This window comes from Triticum aestivum, chromosome 6D (assembly GCF_018294505.1).
Source record: "Triticum aestivum cultivar Chinese Spring chromosome 6D, IWGSC CS RefSeq v2.1, whole genome shotgun sequence".
Classification (NCBI taxonomy): Eukaryota; Viridiplantae; Streptophyta; class Magnoliopsida; order Poales; family Poaceae; genus Triticum; species Triticum aestivum.
This window is the reverse complement of record NC_057811.1, coordinates 69,710,744-69,733,548: the sequence shown is the minus strand read 5'-3', so window position 1 is coordinate 69,733,548 and position 22,805 is coordinate 69,710,744. Positions and strand designations below refer to the sequence as shown.

At 46.2% G+C, this 22,805-nt stretch overlaps 4 protein-coding genes across 4 annotated transcripts; 1 reads left to right on the top strand and 3 right to left on the bottom strand.

The window, feature by feature from the left end:
* Nucleotides 1–3,728: 3,728 nt before the first annotated feature.
* On the top strand, nucleotides 3,729–7,530 carry LOC123143594 (uncharacterized). The gene is made up of 5 exons (XM_044562530.1): nucleotides 3,729–4,192; nucleotides 4,453–4,531; nucleotides 5,413–6,249; nucleotides 6,446–6,703; nucleotides 6,899–7,530. The coding sequence occupies exons 1-5, from the start codon at nucleotides 3,805–3,807 to the stop codon at nucleotides 7,056–7,058; spliced, it is 1,722 nt and encodes a 573-aa protein (XP_044418465.1). The 5' UTR covers nucleotides 3,729–3,804; the 3' UTR covers nucleotides 7,059–7,530.
* Nucleotides 7,531–12,168: 4,638 nt separating this feature from the next.
* Nucleotides 12,169–12,877, bottom strand: LOC123141110 (cyclin-dependent protein kinase inhibitor SMR6-like). Its single transcript, XM_044560340.1, has one exon. The coding sequence runs from the start codon at nucleotides 12,734–12,736 to the stop codon at nucleotides 12,314–12,316; it is 423 nt and encodes a 140-aa protein (XP_044416275.1). The 5' UTR covers nucleotides 12,737–12,877; the 3' UTR covers nucleotides 12,169–12,313.
* Nucleotides 12,878–17,573: 4,696 nt separating this feature from the next.
* On the bottom strand, nucleotides 17,574–18,748 carry LOC123143593 (uncharacterized). The gene is made up of 2 exons (XM_044562529.1): nucleotides 18,013–18,748; nucleotides 17,574–17,934 (listed from the first exon to the last, which is right to left on the bottom strand). Exons 1-2 carry the CDS (start codon nucleotides 18,369–18,371, stop codon nucleotides 17,847–17,849), a joined length of 447 nt encoding a protein of 148 aa, XP_044418464.1. The 5' UTR covers nucleotides 18,372–18,748; the 3' UTR covers nucleotides 17,574–17,846.
* A 126-nt stretch (nucleotides 18,749–18,874) lies between these two features.
* On the bottom strand, nucleotides 18,875–19,873 carry LOC123143591 (chlorophyll a-b binding protein of LHCII type 1). The gene has a single exon (XM_044562528.1). It carries the CDS (start codon nucleotides 19,803–19,805, stop codon nucleotides 19,005–19,007), a length of 801 nt encoding a protein of 266 aa, XP_044418463.1. The 5' UTR covers nucleotides 19,806–19,873; the 3' UTR covers nucleotides 18,875–19,004.
* Between the last annotated feature and the right edge of the window lie 2,932 nt (nucleotides 19,874–22,805).

Sequence of the window (22,805 nt, the reverse complement as noted above, 5' to 3'; positions counted from 1 at the left end):
ATTTCCAACAATCACGTGAGCTGACTACGTATGTCTCCGTTTGTGGTTGTTCATTGAGCGAAGCGGCCATTCAAGGGATTGTGAGCTTCATTTTCTTTTATTTACTAGTAAGGCCCCCGTGCTATGCTACGAAACTACCACTTAAAATGAGGTGGAATAATAAGAGAACAAAACTAAAATTAGTAGATTTTTTCTAGAAAGAAGGTTAGGCTCTAGTCACATCAGCTAGGAGTCTTTATACAAAGACACAACCAATACAACTGGAGTTACTTGGAACAGACATCTGGTTTTCCCTAGCACATGTTTTTTTTGCGGGATTTCCCTAGCACACGTGAATAAACTATTTGCAGCTCTATGCACGAGCACCCAAACAACCCGACACACTTCGATTGTACATACGTGCCATTCAGCAGAATAATATTTCTCACGGAGATCATTTGTGACCAAAAAAACATTTCGAATATATAAAAGGAAACTGAAGCACTTACCAACATACATGTCATTATCTAGGGTGAACTCCCAAATTTTGTCAAAAGGCATAAATGGCGGGAACAATGGGACCAACTGCTCATTCACATTTCTTATCTCATTAACTGGTGAAACGACACACAAAGTGATTATCTACAAAAATATAGTCTGCATTTCTCATAGCTGGTTCTACGACCATCTTCCATACATAATATACTCGTCCCTCTACAAGTAAAGGCTCAAATCGATCGGCCTCATCATCATCATATACGATAACAATCATTTTTTTTTGCCCTATTACAACTAAAGAGATATTATTTGTTGCAGCAGAAACTACTTTTGCAAATGAGTATTACCTTTTCATCCAATAATACCATGTTGAGTCTCTTTCCCCAATAGCAGATCTCTCCATGTGAAATTTGTGGTACACTCGGACAGACATACACCACCTAGTGTAAGGATGATGCACATCCTCAAATGTTGGAATACGTTGTGCTTCAACTCTCTTACGCTTCAGTGACTTCATCTTGTCCTGAAAGAAAACTGGGCATCACTAACAGAAGGTGACTCATCCTGCCACCCCAAGAAGAAATTTAGCATATACTTTTTCACTATTTACATTTGCACTAACCATTTATAGTTGCACAACTATTTAACATGACATAATAGTTTCTGTATCTGAGATAGTGGAGGGAGTTAGGAGCAGGGAGCTGACTCATCCTGCCACCCCAAAATATATTTAAACCTACTGCAATAAGTTAAATAAAAAAAGACGAACAAAAGAATTCCACTCGCTAATGAGCAGATTCTGCACAGGTTGTAGCAATGTTAGCTTTTCTCTTGTTGGTCGCACAATGATCAAACTTCCCCAGTCCCAGAAAATAAGAAAATTCTACTAACATATATAAGCTAGACCTGAGACTATAATCTTCATAAGACAAAAATTGCAGATTACCTAAGACAAATCTGCCACAAATCTTGACCAAAATTAAGACTCAACTTGAAAGAGAAACATTGTAGTGTGGTTATGAGATGTAATGATACCAATTTGAACACATGTTCTGGACAGTTCAGTGTAATTAAATTCCAACAAAACTGAACCGAGGCCATTTGACAGGATAAGTTTTTGTCAAGGAATTGATATCGGAGGGCCTTCTCAAAATAGAAAGAGCTAACAAAATTGGCCATCCAGCCAGGACAAAACACAAACTACAATGGCATCAACTAAAGACGTATATCAGTACCACTACGATCTTAGTTGGTGAGACCGATTAGTGTAAAAGATTCACCCAAAATCCAACAGTTACACACTTTTGACCCAAGTCGGTGAGACCGATTAGTGTAAAAGATGTGAACGTTAGGCTTTTCGGTGAGACCGAAGTGCAATGGCTAGGGCAAAACCCAGTCTCGGGAATTCTGATTGTTTCAACTCGGTGATTCCGAAGTGAAGCAGTGTCATCACAGAAACTTGGTAATGCCATCTCGGTGGGACCGAGATCCTTTTCGATCAAATTGAATTACTAGGGTTTTGGCTGTGGCAATGAAGTGGTCATCTCGGTGGGTCTGAAGTGGATGATATCGGTGGGACCAAGAATGAGAATCAGGGTTTGGACAAATGTGTTTTGAGAAAAATGACTGAGAGTTTTTGGAGCAATATCACTAAGCACTTGAGCAACAACCTCATCATCAATACCTCATCCCCTTTTTAACAGTATTGGCTTTCCTAAGGGACTCAATGCGATCTTGGATCACTAAACAAAAAATGTAGAGTCTTGGGGTTATCAATGTTTGTCCTTGACATTTTGAGGGGTCCACATCCATTATTCCTTGCCATGCCAATCATTGGTCTTTTTTAAAACCTATCATCAATGCTCATTAGATTAATGACATATATATTGTTATTAATTATCAAAACCATCCGGGGATTAGTTGCACTTTCAATTATTAGTTTTCTTTTTCCTCGGTTTTCTTTGTTTTTATCCCTTTCATAAACATTGCACATGCTTTGTAGTTTGTATACAACCTGAACAATTTTTTATACATTTTTTTATGATACATGATCATTTTTTCTTTAAATATATGTTTAAAGTATTTTTTTTTCATACAGATTGTACATTTTTCATATACAGTAGGAGCATTTTATTTATAATCGTTTAATATTTTTTTAAATACATGATTAACATTTTCTCACATATATTTTTTATGTCTACCTTTTTCATTCAATTGTGCATTTTTCATATACATAAGAAACATTTTTCTTATACATATTTTAACATTTTTTAAATGCATGATTGACATTTTTCTAAGATATGTTTTGATGTCCACTTTTTTCATACATATTATATATTTATTGTATACAGAAGAAACATTTTTCTTGTAGAGCACGTTATAAGAAATTAATAGGTCAGTTGAATATTCGGGAGCAGTAATTTAATCGTTCAGATTTTTGGTTAACAACTTTCAAGTACATGATTAATATATGTTTTGATGTCTATATTTTTCATACAGATGATACATTTTGTATACATATAAAACATTTCTATACACATTTAACATTTCCAAATATATGATACAATTTTCCATACACATTGTACATTTTTATGCACACCTAGTTTTTGTACAAGTTAAACATTTATAAAATATATAATTAATAGTATTTGTTTAACGTTATGGATATTTTTCAATGGTTGAACAATTTTGTTTGTATATTTCAATACATATAAGGAAAAAAGTGAATATTTTTTTAAAAAGACGGAGACAGGGACACGCCGTGGGCAGTGCTCTTAGCCGGCGCGCCGCTTCAATGCCAACACCATGAGAGGTCACGTTCGCTCTGAATCGACATGAAAGCGGCACTGATTTTCTGGAGCGACGTTGGTCGGCATGAATATATGACAACTGCTTTGTGCGGGAGAGATCATTGGCACGGAAGAAGTTTTAAAGTGGGCCCGATGTGTACGGGCCAGCGTTCCGAACGCCCGCAAACCCCTGATTTACGTCTGCTCGCGGGAATTCAGGCAACGAGGCTGATCCGTAGGATATGCGCTTAGTTTTTTCTTTTCTTTTTTTGACGGGAGGATATGTGCTTAGTTTGCATGTGTATGGACGAAATAAATTGTAAAATGCCTAATTTGAACTAAAACCACGATACTTCCTGCGTCTCCTCTTGGCTTGGAATGTTCTAGCGGGGCCTAAAGCACTAGACCCGTTGCAGGGCAGCTTCCCTCCGTCCATTCAAAGATGGACGGGCACGATCGACTCGGGGGATCTGACCTAGAACCTCACCAAAGCCCAGGAGACCCCTCCCTCGGCAGCGCCTCGCCGAGCACCACCGCCATGGCCGCCTCCTCCTCCCCCCTCGCCGCCGGCGAGAGCGCGCACCGGCGCCAGTGGCGGTACACGTGGGAGACCCTGGCGCACCTCCCCCTCCTGCGTCTCTACCTCTCCCACCCGGCCCTCTCCGCCGCGGCGCCCTCCGGCCTCCGCGCCGACCTCCGCCTCGACGCCGACCTCCTCCTCCTCTCCTTCTCCCTTGCGTCGGACCCCGTCTCGCTCAGGGTCCCCGTGCCGAGGGTGCTCGTGGACCCCTCCGCCCCGCCCGAGTGCCGCGCCGCGGGGGACCACCTCGAGGTCCGCCTCACCCTCGTCCTCCCCGTCGACCACCCCGTCGTCGCCGCCGCCTTCCCCGGCACCGGCCCTCCCGCGCCCCTCTCCCTCCGCGATGGTGAGCTTTTGGTTAACTTCCATTCCCCTCTGAGATTAAGCGAGGTGTAGTTAGTTTCCCAATTGCCTCCTCAACTGAAATTGACTCAGTACTCAGTAATCACTCAGAGATGACCATAGCCCCGTATATTTTTGTGAAGACTATAATCTGATTTCTACTTCCAAATGACAGTGAAGTGTTCATAGGTAGGTTTCCTCATTTTGAATCTCCATGTTTCAGATCAATTTTGAGATATTTTCGTTGGTTCATTTTCATGGCAGATTTGAAGAGTCTATCTTCTGGAGATGTCCATTTGTACTGCAAAGCATGCTCAGCAAGATTGACAAAACAGCCACTAAGGTAGACATTTGGGAACCTTGTGGTTAGGGCTTACACTTTACGTGCAGTGTTTACTCTTCAGTTACATGTCTCGCTTGTTTACACGTTGAAAAATTCATGGAAACTGAACCTACTCAAATCAAATTGCTGGCACTCAGTACTTCATACTTAGCAACGTCCAAACCCATGATAGTGTGCTATGCAAGAATGAAGAATCACGATCTTAATCAAACCGCACTCTTAACAGAAACTGGAAAGATGTTATTATCTAGTGGAAAGTGCAATACAAGTTTTCATGATCAAGTTAAACATTTTATCATTATTTATTTCTCCTGCACAACCTGTTCTTTTTCACATGTAATAAGTAAGTTATTCAGAGATGCGTTGCACTTTCATATCATCTCCATTGCTTTTAAATTGGAGAGAACTTACTATTGGTTGATGGATCTGCTCATCAGTCATCGCATCGTAGTGGTTTACAAAGTTCTGTTGGAATGTAAATGTTCTAAAGAAGCATTAGGAGTGGCTGAATTTGTCTGAGGAGCAACATGGGAAGTGGTAAGGAAGCGCTTTGTGGAGTAGTCTTATGCCCTGGTCCCACTTGGAAGATATACTATTGGTTCAATAGATAATTTCTAGAATCTAAGTTCTAAAAATAGCTGCGGTCTACAGATCACTAACACTAAGAGCATCTTATTGCATTTAAGCATTAGGTAATTACTCACATATCATCAGCCTGCTCATGAGCTTGTGCGATCTACAGCTCATGGGTGCTAATAGTTTGTACTGGACGTGAAAACTAGGTGCACAACTTATGTTTCATCAGTATTATAATGGTCCAAAAGCTTCATATGAACCTTATCTCGTTGGCGAGTCTCATGTTTAAAATAACCACTTTTCAGGGACGTTGTGGAAATGCCATCTTTAAATTGGGAGGATGTGGCTGACAATTGGTTTGGTGGATGTTGCACATCATTCGGAGGGGCAAGTGAGAAGTTAATATCACACTATATCAATGCATATGGTCGCCTGCAGAGAACAACTCTACTAGATGCTACCTCCATTATTATAGAGAAGGATTATCTTGAGACTGATATAGTGTCGAGAGTAGATACTTCAGTGCCCAGTGTTGATTTTGTTGCACTAGAAGAAGCTATGTTTAATGTTACTCTAGAAAGCGATCATACTGCTGAGAAGATAAAATTGAATAATTCAGAAGAGGAGGTATGCCATGAAAAGAAAATTGGTTCTAATCACTTGCGACCTCCAGTTCTTTTGGAAGAGGGTCCTTGTATTGATACTGAAAAAAATGGAGGCACTCCTTGGACTGATCAGTGTGGTACTATCCAGCTGAATAATGGTGGCGATGTGAACTCTGAGAAGTCTACAAGTGACTGTTTTATTGAAAACATAGAGCAAACTTCTCAAGAGGTTGATTTGAATCTGGTAGATCCATGCAGTTGCTGCGGTGATGGTGGAGATAGTGGAAAAGCTGGATTGGAGAACCAAAGAGATTACAAGTTAACAAAAAGTATCTCTCTTGGAAGTAGCTTTATTGTTAAAGAACCAAACCTTGTGAAAGATGTTAACTGGGTTGAACTTCTATGTTCTCATTGCTCGTCATCTCTTGGGTCATACCCATCGCAATATTCAGATGCTCCATCGGATGGACGGGTACGGCTGTTCAAGTGTTACACATCCTCAGACCTTCCTGTTGGGGGTCCTCATGATGTGTTCAGGTTAGTATATGTGCTTCTCTCTAGTTTTGAGATACTCCCAATGATTGAAAAAAGGAAGTTAAATGACAACTCTTATACATAGTTTGGCAGTTAGAGCTGTTGCTCCTTGTAACTCTCTGAATGGAAATTCTGCATTAGCTTGGTGTTCATAAGTTTGATTTCATCACTGACATGGGGCATGGTTATCTATGTGCAGGGGACACACATTGGAAAAACTATTTGTTAATTTGTTGCTTGAAATTGCTGAAGATGAAATATCTTTTCGTACAGTAGTGAGAGATTTGAAAACCAAAAGGCCCATGCTGCAAATAGTCCTCCTTAGTTCAAAAGCATGGATGTTTTCTGGTTACTGCTATGAAAATGAAATGGATGGTTCACATGTGACAGCACATCTGCAGCCTACTGTTAAGCTCCTGTATTCTAACTGCAGTAGTGCCTCAGAGACAGACTTAAGGTATGGTATATGCTAAACTTACACCTAGTGTTTTTGTTGATGGGAAGTATACTGATTTTTACATACCTACCATACTGTCTAAAGCATTAATTGTACCTCAATATGAATTTTGGACAGATGATTGTATTTCCTGCAAGTATGTTATGTGCGAAGTCACAATGGCAGTAACCTGTGTTTATCTCCTTCTGTTTTCAGGACAGTAGAGGAGTGGTCATCCAAATATCGGGCTGAACAGTTATACATGATGGCGCGGCAGATAAATGAACTTACTGAATGCCTTAGCTCAGCTAAGGACGAGTTCCCTCTTTCTTGCTCGTCTCTTGAAGGAATGTGTCTTTCGTCTCTGGAGCGTTGATTCGATTTTAAGATACTAATACTTTATTCGTGATGCCCCAAGCCGCTGACTGATCATTGTATCATGCATCTCTGGTGGAGACCCTAATCATATATACCAAGCATTGTTCCTCCCTATCTCAGTTTAGTAGTCGTTCGGCGATCTGGTTATCTCATCTATACACTGCAAGATTTCTGGATTCCCTCCTGCTGACACACCGAGTGACAGACGAGGTTCTTATTCAGCTGGCTTTTGGCTATAGGGGATTCAGCCTTCTCGTCATCGACTCTATAAGCAGTATTTGGCACCTTGTTGTAGCTCTAGAGAGTTAATGATCAACCCTCTAACCTGCTTGTATTCTGTATTCTGGCACGTTGCTGAGTAGATTTTTATCTTTGAAATGCATTTATGGAGTGATCTGTGATGCATTATATTTCTTCGACTCTTCTGGTCAGAGATATTTCTTCAACCCTTATAGCCTTTTACAAATGAAGCATCCTTGTAACAGAAATGACTCCTAGGAAACTGCAGATTAATCATAGGCTCTGTTGATGTCTGAAGCCCAAATACAACCATATTATATATTGACATTAAGAATGCTGCTTGTAACTTGCAAGATTTGTGGTGCCTGGTTACATTCATCAGATATAGCCTGAGATACTGGAGCAACTAGCGAGCACACAAATATGAATGGTTTTGTTATAGTCAATAAAGGAAACAGTGCTGGGGTCTTGCATTGGTACAAGAGTACAACCATTGTCCCCTGTCGTAGGAGGGTGCTTGGCTTGCCCCCTTCTGTAACATAACATCAACCCCTTAGATTCCTCCACCCAGATTGTCACATGCATGGATGTGTACATATGTTCCTTTTCCTAAAAGAGTAATTTCATCTTAATTTCATTTGGCTGTGTATGATTTGGTTTGAAAAATATACAGTATCACATCTGTTCATATCAGTTAAATAATTTTGTGCAAACTGTCCACTATTTTGCCCTATTGATCACATGGTATGTCATCAAATTCCTAGTATTTTTTATTTGTATGATAATTACGACATTGGTGGATGAAAAAAACCAAACCCAGCCTGTGATAAATGAAGTGACTGTGCATGCAAGCTCATGGATCTGTACATGTGCATGTCCATGTTTTGTCCACTTCAAGGTGTTTTGGAACAACGTGCATGCACCACAGCATCAGACATGATTTGCGTAGACCTTTCTCCAGAACCATGAAAGTGGCGTGGAAAGGGCTCATGATTTATCCAGTGCTGTTACAGAAATGGTAAAGCACAGTAGGGCCGTGCATGGGAGGGTGAACAATGACCTACCTGTGAATGACATGTCATATTCTCTTAACTAGCTGGAAGGAAAAGACTACACTTAATGTTGCATTGGTCCTTATGAATGCACCTCCCTTGATGATGATGAATGCAAAAGGAGGTATTATTACACATGAACTTAGTTAGGCATGATATTAATAGTATGTTGGATAATTATGATGATAAGCGCAATGATCAGAGTGAATTTAGGAATAAACACAAAACAAAGAGACAACAGCTTGTCCTAGTCGTACTAGTGAAGTATTTTGATAGAGCAAGCTTAGGTACTAAGCCTTCCTATACCATTGTATAATGCTCACATGGAACGGGGACTGAGCCTTTAAAAAATAATTATTATGCCCATCACATTCGGCCAACTCATGCATGTATTTCAACAATGCTTGGTTTTTGTCGTTGTCGTTTTCATTGAGCATGTAACATGCTACTCCCTCCGTCCCAAAATAAGTGACTCAAGTTTGTACTAACTTCGCACTAACTTTAGTACAAAGTTGAGTCACTTATTTTGGGACGGAGGGAGTACTAATTAAGATGCAATGTTCGAGATGATGTGCATCTTAATTTGGGGCTCATCAGGCTCTCCCTATCCTTTCATTCATGACATCCAATCCAATAATTAGATCACCATTTTAGTAAATCAGTCACGACAAACATTGGTGTCTAGTTACATCAACATATACATACACTAGCTGGTACCGTTTCTTGTTGTGTAGTTAAAGAAAAGACACAGTGGGCCAATAGATTATACATGTAAGCTCTATAATGGCAGACATAATGAAGTGGGGCTAGTCCCCCTAATCATATCTCCAGTACCCTTAACTGGAGCTTTCATCATTTGGACACATACCCAAATTAAGGCCGTGATCCAAATTGAATAACCAACCCTAGCTTTATCTGCAAGAGGATCTGAAATTGTATTCTTTTTTACCTTCAAGATCTAATTGAGTAACTACTTCCCCTTAAAATTTGGCTTGATGCTCTTCTACAAGTGCTTCTATGCTCTGCTGAAAGTAAAAAAGAAGATGAAATTCTGTTGATCTGTCATAATTAAGAATGATAATAGTGAAAAAAGGTCTGATCAATATGATACTGCCTTTTTCACTGCATCAAACATGATTCACATAACATATTTCCAAAGTGACTTTTCACAGGATGTACCATTTTCCTTTACCAATCGTGCAAACATAAGATCAGACGAAAATACACTAGTAGTACATAGAACTTTACAAGAGTAAATAGTATGCTGCCTTTTTCACTGTGCAGGTCAAAGCAGGAGAAGCGGTAAGGAACTTGGCTTTGAGCAATGTGGTGGCCCAGGCATAGAGGGATCCAAGGGAGAAAAGGATAGCAGTATAGCACTGGCCACTGGCCAAAGTCCTAGTGGAGCCGTTGCACTAGTATCTGAATTTTATATTGGCTGGACATGTTATCCATCTATTTGCTCTGATCATCAAACTGTGGCTGCATCCATGCAGCAGCTTCCGAGACCAGGTATTTAATGGAATAGAACATTCTACCATAGGTGAAGTGAAGCTAGCCTATGCTACAACGAGGGCTGTTGTTCATCTGATCTTCAAGGTTAGTGATGAGTATAAAAGAAACAAGTTGGTAAGCTTATATGAGCATCCATATGTTTGTTGTGTTGACTTCTGCATTCTTTTTGGTGGCCTTTCGAGCGTCCGGGATCTGGTGTATGATTTTAGTTATTAGTTGGTAAAAACTCGATACAATCGAGGGATACGCGCGTCCTCCTGTAGTAGGAAGAACCTGTTATAAATTAATGGCGGGGAAAAAAATATGCTTATAGTTATTGTTTGAAAAAGCCAGCATGAATCATTGCTCTTTTTCTCGAATTAATAAATTTTGCAGGTACAAAAGGGGTAGGTCACTCTTTTTTGTAGGACATGCAAAAGAATCAGCAACTTGATCTTGTTTAAATTAATTAGTACTTGAAATTGGGATCCTACCAAAACATTATTTCCCCCCTGGAAGCTCGAGAAAGCAAAACACTTTAGAGAAAAACCTACTGAATATATTATTGTTGACCAAAGTGACGCAGGTTTTCTGGGATTTAATTGATCTTCTGTTTGGAACTGGGTGTTTCAAATTTTGGCGGGCTTAGAGGTTGGCTGGTGTGTTCAAGTACGGATAGCCATGTGCATAAAAATGCTACTAGTGTTTTTATTGGACGTGCTAGCGTCGGTAGGGCGGCCGTTGCGGGAAATCGGCCGCCTCCTGCCTTCAGTCTTACTTAAACGACGCTTCTAGAGCATCCAATCACAGTAACAAAAGCAAATAATCCAAGTGCAACATTTTTTCGTGGGTATATAACTTTCTCATGATCTGCCAGAGAATGTGAACAAAAATGTTGCAATGTTTTCAAACACACGAATACTCCCTCTGTAAACTAATATAAAAGCATTTAGATCACTAAAGTAGTGATCTAAACGCTTTTATATTAGTTTATGGAAGGAGTACATTTTTTTAATATGTAATATATATGTTTCTATTTGTTGCAACATGTCTTTGAGAAAATTGTTCGCAAGAAAATATCTAGTGGAAACCAAGGTACAGTGAACATTAGTGTAAAGCAAGTAAAAACTACTCCCTGTTTTAAGGTTTCTAAAAATTCTGGAAAAAATATGTTGGGAAGGTGATGTTGTACAAATATATTAACATTTCAAGTTCAAAATCAAATTCATTTGGGAGGTATGAAATAACCAAATTCAGTAATGAATATTGACCACAATATCACTATTGCTTGCATTTTTTTTTCTTACTACCCAATGAGCATGAGTTTGAGCTTCAAATTTCACATGTTTATAGGCCATCACCCTTCTAATGGACTTCCATTTCTCGAGAAATGTTTAGAAGTTTGAAATTTAACACACTATGTTTTATCAGGAATTGGATAGATGTTTGAAATGTGATATCCGCCGGATACTTTCTAGACGCGAGCACCATATGGCAACATAACCAACAATACATGGCAACACTAAATGCCTTCACAAGATGAACACAACACTTGACAACAGATATGGACGGCCAAAAGCATTGCAACACAGCGTTCATCCATTCAAAGTTTGGGATTCAAGTCGGTAATGCTTTGGCCAGCAATGTAGCTGCATTGGACTCGCCGCTAGCGAATCTGATCGGGCAGGCCCAAATGCATCCCACCCCCGGCTCACCCACCATCTTCTCTGAGCTCAGAGGCGCGTTGAATTTTCATGCCAATGAGCTCTCTGAGCTCCATCCGGGTTTAAGGAGTGGCGAGAAAGAGTCCCGGGGAGAAAGGTTGGTTGAGGTAGCACCAGGAGCGAACAATCTGAGAAGATGACCGAGAGGGTGGTGATTGGGAATAGTTTCCCAGATACATATGGAGGTCTGTGATTTTCTTGAGATTTTCCATAGTGTAAGTGTTGAACTAAAGTGTAAGCACTTGATGGATTTTGTTTGAAATAAATTACTCTAGCTGACAACAGTCTCATAACACATAATGTCCAGATTATTACCGTGTGGAAAATATGTAGACACTATCAAGAGAAAACTAAAGATGTGGTTGTCTTCCATCTTCTCTCACAAAAATTTCACAGCGAAATTCAGTCCAACTTAAAAGGTGCACTATCTGCCAAAGAACAGGGAAAACCCACTTCCCTCCTAACGAGACATGAAAAGAAGATTAGACAAACAGCAGATTTGACCATCCAGCAAATAACCAAGACAGATCGAATCAGTACTAGTACAGATGCACTCCTCGACCTGGATTAATTTACATTTACACTGAAAGAGAAGCAATTAACTAAGATAAATCCATTGCATTGACAATGCGAAATTTTTACAGCTGCATTATTGGATCATCTCCTCTGTCTCTCTGTCTTTCAAACTGGGCTTGATCGCTCGCACTTGCAGCTCTACACGCGCGCGAGCATGGACGAATCATTCAGTTCGCCTCGGCGACCCGGCTGACGGCGAACACGGAGTCCAGGTCCGCCGGCACGCGGAAGTACTCCGTCGCCTCGCCGTCGTCGCGGTTGCACCGGCGGTCGGCGAAGATCGCCACCGCCGTCCTCGCCTTCTTGGGCGCCGGCGGGCACGTCGCCGCCTCCCAGGGTATCCTGCACCCTTCCCCTCTCGGCGTCGTCACCTCTTCTTCCTCCTCTTCCTTCTGCTCCTCCACTGTCTCTCCGCCGTGCCTTCGGCGGCCGACCTTGACGGGCCTGAGCGGCACTGCGATCCAGACCGCCGTCGCCTTCTTCCTCCTCCCGCCGCCCGCTGCCTGGTCGTCGTCGACGGCGGCGAGGGCTTCCACTCGCATGCCGCCATGGCCGTGCAGCTGCAGCTTCGCCATCTCTTGCAACCCCATGAGCACCGTAAATGCAGCTGGCTGGCTTCGCTAGCTTGTGTTTGAGTGTGATGAGCAAATTGAGCTGCCGAGAAGACAGCAATGGGGTGGAGAAATAGCAGCAGAAGAAAGCTTTGGCAGCTAAGAAAAATGAGGGAGAGGCTTTTGTGAAAGCGAGGAGGAGCTGCTTGATGAAATATATAATGGAGACAGGGGAGGGTGAAGGCTGTGGTAGGGGGTGGTTGGGCTGGGAGCCTGGGAGGGCGATTAGCTGGGGTAGATACAGTCTTGGACTCTTTCTGATTGACTGTGCATGGGGATGGGGGTAATGTATCAGGTGAAAAAAGATTTATCAGTCATGTGGTGATAATTGGGCAAGAGAAAAATAAATGGTTCAAGCGCTGAGTTTTTCTTTACCAGAGTACGCAAACTGTGTACCATTTCTTTATAGAAGAGTGCTACAGCACCTCAACACCTGAAAGACACAGTAAAACTGCAGATGGATGCTACTCCACTCCCACCCGCAGTTCATAAAGATGAAGGGGCAAAGTTCAGTTCCACTGAGGTGCTGATAGTGTTGGCAAACACCCTAGCGTAGCGTCCCTTTGCTTCCATAGACACCAGCAGGTTAACATGACCATTAAGTTGAAACCTTTGCGCTTGGCCTCTGGGAGTAGCTTCCTCGAATGGAACCACCGATCTTCCGAGATGTCCGTGCTAGCGGGGAGCGGATTGTCAATGTTAGAAGGGATAAAGGGACGGTGGAATAGTTGTATTCGTTGTATTGCTTGAGCCTCGTGGGCCTATATATAGAAGTACAATGACCAACTAGGAGTACAAGACAAGGCGGGATCAAATCCTAGTCTATCCTATACTTCCTAATAATCGTATACTCAACATCCCCCCGCAGTCACAACGGTAGCGACGCAGACGGTGAGACTGGAGAAGAATCCGAAGGCAAGCCGACGAACACCCCCCACAGTCGTAACGGTCGATCCATCGCGGAAGTCGTGGTTGGAGTGGAACCCGACGAGGTTGCTCAAGCAAGGCGGTAGCCCTTTGTGCCGTTTGTCCATGTAGCCGAGAGCGGAGGGTGGTGTAGCCGTGGTCGAGGTAGCTGTGCGAGGAATGTCGTGGTCGATGTCGAGTCAGAGAGCCGGTGTCGAGGATGTCGCCGTGGAGCCGCGGGCGCAAGGAGGCGCCGAGTTAGCAGGGGCGCATTGGTGTCGAAGTAGTGATGCGCCTGGAAGAAGATGTTGTTGACGACGCGTCGCGGCGGGTTTGCCAAGCCCGGGGCCACATCGTAGACAAAGGTATGCACCGGTGTTGCCAGCACCGGGCATGCGTAGACGGACGAAGACGAAGTTGACGAAGCGCCGCACCAGGCTTGCCAGGCCCGGGGACACGTCGTGGACGAAGGCACGCATCGGTGTTGCCAGCACCGCGCATGCATAGACGAGGACCTGCACAAGCTGTACGCCAGGTCGGAGAAGTCAGAGAAGCCAGCAGAGAAGGACTCGACGACGGTTGCGGCGTCAATCAGCGCGGGGCCGATGTCGCCTGCAGTTGTCGGAGTAGACGAAGTGGTCGGGGTAGATGACGGCGACGCTGGCGACGGGCTGGTGGTGCTGGACGAAGACGAAGGAGGTGGACGGGCGGCGGCGGCTATGTGGGTAGCGGCGGGGGCGGCCAAAGAAGAGTGGCGGCAGCGGCCTAACGGCGGCGGCGGCTAGGTTAGGAGCGCGGCGGCGGTGCTTGAAGTAGGCGAAGAACCCGACAGCATGACGAAGACCAGTGCGGACGGTGGCGTTCCCGCGCCAAGGAAGGCGGCGCGACGCATACCACGGGAAGTCAACGCGCGGGGACAACGAAGTGGACCGTGGGCCGCCGCGCTACGGCCCGAAGGGGCGACGCAGCGGCGGCGGGCAGGTCGGGGTGACGACGGGAAGACCTCCGGGCGGCGGCAGGGACCGCGGGCCGCGGCGCGGCGGAGGAGCGCGGGTCGGTGCAACCGCGGGGACGGCCTCGGGACGGCGGCGTGGACCGCGTGCCACGCTCGCTATGGCCCGACGGGGCGACGCAGCGGCGGCGCGAGGGACGGTGCTGCCACGTGGACGACCTGAAGCGGACGACCTCTGGGCGGCGGTGGACCGCGGGCCGCGGTACTACGGCCCGAAGGGGCGACGCAGCGATGACGCGGGTCGGTGCAGCCGGGAGAAGAACCACGGGGCGGCAGCGCTGCGGCCCGACGGGGCGACGCAGCGGCAGCCCGTTGCTCGATCGGTAGAGGGGCGCGCTGAACTCGAGACGGTCTTCACGGGGCCTGCGGAGGCGCGCGCAACCGGCGGGCCAGGTCGGTCGCACGGCGTAGATGAGGCGGATCGCGGCGGCGGGCGGGTGATCAATCCGATCGCGCGCGAGGTCGGGGACGCCGCTCGGTGGAGGCGCGGTGGCGGCGGAGTCCGAGATGAAGCCGGTGGCGGCGGAGTCCGAGATGAAGCCGGCGGCGGCGGGCGGCAGGGCGGCTATGATTGGCCGCCGCATGGTGCGAGCCCGCCGGGTCGGGGTGATGCAGGAGTCCCGGTCGGAGCAGGGCGGTGACGGCCGGCGTAGATTGACGGACGGGCCAGCGCGCGAACGGCGGCGGTGAAGGGCCGCCGCATGACGCGAGGCCGCCGGGTCGGGGCGACTGGCGGGCAGACGCGCGGACGACGTGCGAGGCCGCCGGGTCAGTGAAGAAGCCAACCGATCGCGCCGGTGTTGGAGTAGAGGCGCACGGGGTTGACGGCGGCGGTGGGCGACGCAAACTGGATCACATAGACCGGAAAACCAAAAAGTAGACGCCGTTCAAAGCGACCGGCGAGAAAGAGAAAACCCGGATCAAAGGATCGGGAAAAAAGACTCTCTAGGGCAGCCGGCTAACACGGCCGGCGGACGAACCCTAGGTACGGGCGGCGCGGCCCCGGCGGCGGTCATGGAGGCCGGCCGCCCCGAGGGCGGCGCGTGGGTGCAGAAGCAGCGGCGACTAGGGTTTAGAACCCGGAAACTGATACCATGTTAAAAGGGATAAAGGGAGGGTGGAATAGTTGTATTCGTTGTATCGCTTGAGCCTCGTGGGCATATATATATAAGAGTACAATGACCAACTAAGAGTACAAGACAAGGCGGGATCAAATCCTAGTCTATCCTATACTTCCTAATAATCGTATACTCAACAGTCAATACGTCACCAATGTGATCCTTTGGCTCTTCCAAATGGCCCTTGCAGTTGGATACCAAATGACTCCTTCACAGAGCATCCGGTAGGTAGGCGCTGCAGAATAAGTACCAGCTACCAGGACTGCTCCCCCATATGAACTCATCCTGCATCTCGAACTGGAGTTGGATGTTGTGAAAAGCGTCCCACAGGTGTGCACGATTCAGTTTTCTTTTTATAAAATAGTCACCAGGTAGTCCTTAGTTGATAGAGATTTTCTGAAAGAAATTTAAACTAACTTAGAGAGGTAGGTGCGGCATCGCACATGGCGATGGTGATAGCCTGGTTGGTTTAGGGGCAGCACAACATCAGGCGAGAGGGTGGTGATTGCGACATGGTAATAGTGCAGAGAGACCTAAAAAATCACTCATGCGATATAATTGGCCACACTCTGTTTTGTTGCAGATAAAGAAATGAACAAAACCGTGGCCCTTGCAAATCGAGCGGGATGGATTGAGATCATTCGTGATGGTTGCCTTGATGGAAAGCCTGAAGAATAAACACGAAACAGAAAGCTCCGATGAAAAATGTATACTAGAGTTTCCCACACCCAGGGCCCCGTAGATTCACCGGTGTACACGATCATATAAGTTGTCTGTCGTCTGAACACATTATACATGTTCTTTTACTGGAAAACAAGGGAATATATATATATATGTAGAAGAGGGAAGGGGAAAGATTACAAATTAATTTCTATCCAAGAAAGAAAATTATCCGAGCATTTTCTCTTTACTCTATGGATAACCAGAGTAAGATCTTCACTGAAACTTCCAAGCCATCTTCCCAGAGAAGGCCTCTTAGTTCTGAATATTTTCTCATTCCCGATCTTCCATATATTCCAACAGCATGGAATGATTATGTCCATGCTAAATGGAGCGTTAATGGCTAATTCTTGCAAGCTTAATTTCATCAAAGGTTGAGCCTGTGAGGTATAAAAGCATTCCAGCATGCCCGGGAAAAGCTTCAGTCCTAGCTAGAAGAGATGAAGCTGAGTTTCTTCAGGTTGTTCATGGAAAAGGACACAACTGTGAGAGGGAAGACAAGTTTTTTTTTCCTCTGCACCAGATTTCTGGTGTTAACTCTGTCATAAAGGAGCAGCCAATTAATTTTTTTGTTTGAGTTCACAAGCACTCTTCCAAAGCCAGCTAAAATGTGCACAGGCTTGAAAGTCACCATAAGAATATTGCATATCTTCTTGGAGGAGTAAGTGGCAGAATTCCATGAATAGTTCCATTGATCAGCATCTCCCGGAGCCTGAAGTGCAGTAATATTCTCTTGCAAGTGGATGAACAGAGAGTGAGCCGGAGCAGAAATAGGTCTATAAAAGTTGTCTGCTAATCATGTACTCCCTCTGTCCCATAATATAAGAACGTTTTTGATACTAGTGTAGTGTCAAAAACGTTCTTATATTATGGGACGGAGGGAGTAGTTGCAAAGCTGCACTCAAAGGATCAAGTTGGTGGCATAGGAGCAAAGCTCAGGATAAATTTGTTGTAAATGTTGGTCAGACCAATTATCCAGTCAAAGCAGCAAAGAATCACTAGATCGTGGTTTACCAAAAAGGCTTTCGCCCCGCTTTATATATAAAGCAATGACCACACGTTACAACCAACAGGACAACAGGAAACGGAAAATACAATCGACACGGATACAAAGCACTACGGAACAGCTAACGAGCTCTGAAGAACCCAAAAGTACTTCAGAGCCCACGACGGTTACAGATAATGACATGGACACGCCCGCGACAAGGGAGCTAATCGTCGCCGGAGGAGAGCCATGCTTCGTCCCCTCGCAGGCCACTCGGTTCACCATCCGAATCTGCCGCCGAAGAGGGCACCCCCGCCCTCTCGTCCTGGATCGAAGGACGTCGACCCATCAGCAGGCAAAGCAGCTCACCCCCGAGCACGCTTGGACCGGTGAACCAGTTGCCGAGGAGAGAGTGACCGCCTTGGCGACCTCACCTCTGAAAGAAACCCATACATCAACACCGTCTCCGGCCAAGACCCAGAAGCCCACCGCAGCTGTCGAGCATGAACCTTACTGAAGAAGTAGATCAACACCACGCCAAATCCCAGACCGCTGATCACCCAAGACGACGCCTTCAAGAAGTACATGACGCTGACGCGCCATCGCCGCCCCAATCCAGAGATTGTAGGCTTTTGCCCGAGACCAGGAGGCGGAGGGCATGAAGTAAGTCTCGATGTTGCCCACCAGAGGGACAACGGCGCCATGGGCGTCGCCAACATCGTGCCCGGCATCGCCGACCAAGGGTTTCCCCCGACCTAGTGCCCACACCCAGCGCCCCGCCACCGAACAGGACGCCAGGAGGACGCGCACATCTCGGCCGGTCAAGGAGGACAAGCTGCCGGTGAAAGCCTCCAACTTCAGATCGAGATCCATGGCCGCCACCGCCTCGCCGCCCAGCACGACCAAGACCAGCGCACTGCAGTGCCAGCGCCACCCCCAGACATGGGAGCAGCACCCTCTCCGACCGTGGCCGCCGCCACCAGCGGCACCCGCAGCCCCGAGGGGACCAGATCGACCTCATCGGACCTAGCCCCCACCACCACCACCTCCCAGCACAGCTGCTTCAGAATCCGCGCGTCCCTGCCGCCGGAGAGCTCGTCGGAACCAGCTCCCCCATGGCCGGCTGACCCGCGCTGCCGGGATCCCGAGCAGGGCAGGGAGGAGAGAGGCCCCGCCGCTGCCAGCGCCGCATGGGCTTCGCCCGGCGGACGCCCTCCGGCAGCGGCGAGGAGGAAATCAGTTTACATGCTGCCACTCTTTTAAATTCGGAAATCAGTTTTAAATGTGTCTTCCGCCATGGTAACAGTTAAGTAAGCACACACAAGTATTTATCTGTTCTCATGAACCATGATATCACAACAAAATGGTAAGACCGATGCAAGGCGCGACATGGAAATGGACAAATCGAACCGTGCTTCTGCACAAAGTTCTTGTAATTTACATCATGATAGTACAACTCAGACCACAGGACAGCACGCCACATGGCGAGCACAATCCCAAGACAGCTTACTTGCCGGGGACAAAGTTGGTGGCGAATGCCCATGCGTTGTTGTTGACAGGGTCGGCGATGTGGTCAGCGAGGTTCTCCAGTGGGCCCTTGCCCGTGACGATAGCTTGGACAAAGAAGCCAAACATTGAGAACATGGCGAGGCGACCGTTCTTGATCTCCTTCACCTTGAGCTCGGTGAATGCCTCAGGGTCTTCGGCCAAGCCAAGAGGGTCGAAGCTGCCGCCTGGGTAGAGTGGGTCAACGATCTCTCCGAGTGGGCCACCGGCAACGCGGTACCCCTCGACGGCACCCATGAGCACGACCTGGCATGCCCAAATAGCTAGGATGCTTTGCGCGTGCACAAGGCTGGGGTTGCCGAGGTAGTCGAGACCACCCTCACTAAAGATTTGGGAGCCGGCCTTGAACCAAACAGCCTCACCGAAGGTGACGCCGTTGCGGGCGAGCAACTCAGGGAAGACACAACCAAGTGCCCCGAGCATGGCCCAGCGGCAATGGATCACCTCCAGCTCCCGGTTCTTGGCGAAGGTCTCGGGGTCAGCCGAAAGTCCGGCTGTGTCCCACCCATAATCACCTGGGAACTCACCTGTCAGGTAGCTCGGGGGCTCACCGGAGAGCGGGCCGAGGTAGAGCACACGGTCAGCACCGTACCATGGGCTGCCGGAGGAAACCTGCTTCGCCTTCGCCGCGGTCTTGCGCATGGTGACGCGGGCCTCACCAAATAGAGCCAAAGATGGTACATTCTTCACCGCCTTGCCGGCAAAGGTCGAGGAGGAGAGGGACATGGTGGCTGCCGCCATTGGAAAGCTAAGAAAAGTGTCCGCTGTGCTGTATGGGTTCTCAAAGAGATGAGTGAGTGTGGAGATGATTTGATAAAAGAGGGGGAGTTGGTCGGCTACTTAAGGCAGCAGGAGCTGTCATAGGTAATCCATTTGGTGTGCAATCTGACAAGATAAACAAGGATAGAGAGAAAAATCTTGAGCTTTGCTGCCTTTGGTGCTGCGTAGATCTCTTCCTCTCAGAACACTTGGCACAGTGAGAGCCAGGAGAAATGAGTATTGCTGTGAACTTGTGTCCAGGAGTGGCTGTGATTGGATTTCCTTGGAGACAGCTGATTGGATCAAGTCTGTGAGTAAGACGTTCGCATGCACCAGAAAGCATCGCGAGGCGTCATACCGCGCGCACTCTGGCGGGCTGTCGCGCTCATGTATCTTCTAGATTTCAGAAAATCTAAATAGGATGTACCATCTCCTCGTGGTAAAAGATCACATTATTGAGCCAAATTCCATACATAAAGCTAGATATATCCATTTGTTCAACCGCAAAAAAATAAAATCCATTTGTTTACCATAATGAAAAATGTAGGTCGATCTTAATTTGCCATTCAACTGACAAATAAAATCAATTTATTCAATTTACATCTGAATATTCTATATAGGTACTCATTATACTGCTAATAAATAAAACAGGTTATGTTTGATAACAAAAAACATGACTATTAATTTATAACCTTGAAAGAAAATGTTCCTCCATTCATAGTAAATATTTGAACAAAAAAGGCAGCGCCCATTGATGCAGGTCATAAACATGAAGGGGCAAAGTTCAGTTCCACTGAGCTGATGACTAGTATTGGCAAACACTCTAGCGTCCTTTTGCTTCCCTAGACACCGGCAGGTTAACATGGCCATTGAGTTGAAACCTTTGCGCTTTGGCCTTTGGGAGTTGCTTCCATCTGAGCCTGCATATCGGACTGGAGTTTGATATCGTGAACAGCGTCCCACAGGTGCACGAATCAGAATTAAAAAGATCTAGGAACTTAGTAGTAGTTCTTAGTTGATAGACATTTTCTGAAAGAAATTTAAACTAACTTAGAGGTAGGTGCGGCATCGTACGTGGCGATGGTTATAGCCTGTTTGGTTTAGGGGCAGCGCAGCATCAGTCGAGTCGGTGGTGATTGCGACATGGTAATGGAACACGGGGATGATCGCATAGGACGCAACGATGTTTCAGTCGTCAGGTTTGGACCGGGCTTAATTTGGATTCATATACTAGACCTGCTTTTGCATTCATCTTAGGAGTAACTAACAATGAGTGCTTCAGGCCAGGTGTGAAAACTGAAAAATTGGGAGCAGAGGGAGGCAAATCTGCAGTGGGCAATGCTTTGGCACAGGGTCCTTTGTACTTCACATGAATGGTACGTAGTACAATTCAAACCACACGCACGTGCGTGCTGTTCGCTGCAGTCTCATAGCCTACGGCCATTCTTGATTACTAGCTCAATGCCTATTTGTCTCCGGATTTTCCAAATCATAACGTAATAGTGCAGAGAGGCCTGAAAAATCACTGATGCGATATAACTGGCCACACTCTGTTTTGTTGCAAATTAAAAAAAATGAAAGAAAACCATGGCCCTTGCAGTTGAGCCAAATGGATTGAGATCATTCGGGATGGTTGCCTTGATGGAAAGCCTGAAGAATAAACACATTATATAAGTTGACTCTCTCTGAACACATTATATATATGTTTTTTTACCAGAAAGCAGTAGAAAAGGATCCTACTATGTAATTATATTCATAAAAATATTTACAGGGGACTATATACAGAAGAGGATAGGGGAAAGATTTCAAATTATTTTGTATCCAAGAAAGAAAATTATCTGAGTGTTTTCTCTTTACTCCATGGATAACCAGTGTAAATCTTCGCTGAAACTTCCAAGCCATCTTTCCAGAGAGGGCCTCTCAGTTCTGAATATCTTATCATTCCCGATCTTCCATATGTTCCAACAGCATAGAATGACTATGTCCATGCTAAATGGAGCGTTAACGGTTATTCTTGCAAGTTTAATTTCATCAAAGGTTGAGATCCCTATGAGCTTGTGAGGTGTAAAAGCATTCCAGCATGCCCGAGAAAAACTGCAGTCCTAGAAGAGATGAAGCTGAGTTTCTTCAGGCTGTTCATGGCAAAGGACACAACTGTAAGTGGTAAGATAAAATGTTTTCATTTTTCCCCCTCTGCACCAGATTTCTGGTGTTAACTCTGTCATAAAGGGGCAGCCAACATTTTGTTTGTTTGAGTTGACAGGCACTTTTCCAAAGCCAGCTAAAATGTGCACAGGCTTGAAAATCACAATAAGAATATTGTACATCTTCTTGGATTAGTAATTGACAGAATTCGATTGATCAGCATCTCGCCGAACCTGAAGTGCAGTAATATTCTCGTGCAATTGGATAAACTGAGAGTGAGACTGAGCAGAAATAGGTCTATGAAACTTGTCTGCTAGATCATGCAGTTGCAAAGCTGCACTCAAAGGATATTCAAGTAATCAAGTTGGTGGCATAGGAGCAAAGCTCAGGATAAAGTTGTTGCCAAGGTTGGTCGGACAATTTATCCAGTCAAAGCAGCAAAGAAACCAGAGCCTGGTGCACATGTTGGCACTCTTTTAACCTAAAATCTAAAAAGTGCACGCGCACTATTCTGTCGAACTGAGCGGCCGCCGCTCGACCGCTCGTTCCGTGCGAATCGTGCAGCCCAGGAGAGTCAGGTGTTTTTTTGTCGGGTTCGTCCCTCTCGTCCTCTTTCCATTCCCACACGAGCCGCTGCCCTCCCTAGATCTCATCCTCCACGAATCCTTCTCTGCCTCCATCCAGCAGCAGCAGCCACATCGGCGGCGAGGACAGCTCTGCCCCGGCGCGGTTTCGAGCTGCAGGAGGACCCCCCCCCCCCTCTTTCTGTCGGACAGCTGCGCCGTCGTGCGTGAACCCGGACGGATCCGAGGAGCTCCGTGCTGGATCCGGCCGTCC

Coding starts and splice junctions, on each gene's coding strand:
- LOC123143591 (XM_044562528.1), bottom strand. CDS start 19,805: ATGGCGGCAGCCACCATGTCCCTCTCCTCCTCGACCTTTGCCGGCAAG.
- LOC123143594 (XM_044562530.1), top strand. CDS start 3,805: ATGGCCGCCTCCTCCTCCCCCCTCGCCGCCGGCGAGAGCGCGCACCGG. Junction 4,193..4,452: donor GCCCCTCTCCCTCCGCGATG/GTGAGCTTTTGG, acceptor TTTTCATGGCAG/ATTTGAAGAGTCTATCTTCT. Junction 6,704..6,898: donor GCCTCAGAGACAGACTTAAG/GTATGGTATATG, acceptor TTCTGTTTTCAG/GACAGTAGAGGAGTGGTCAT.
- LOC123141110 (XM_044560340.1), bottom strand. CDS start 12,736: ATGGGGTTGCAAGAGATGGCGAAGCTGCAGCTGCACGGCCATGGCGGC.
- LOC123143593 (XM_044562529.1), bottom strand. CDS start 18,371: ATGGATCTCGATCTGAAGTTGGAGGCTTTCACCGGCAGCTTGTCCTCC. Junction 17,935..18,012: donor GGTGTTGATCTACTTCTTCA/GTAAGGTTCATG, acceptor GGTTTCTTTCAG/AGGTGAGGTCGCCAAGGCGG.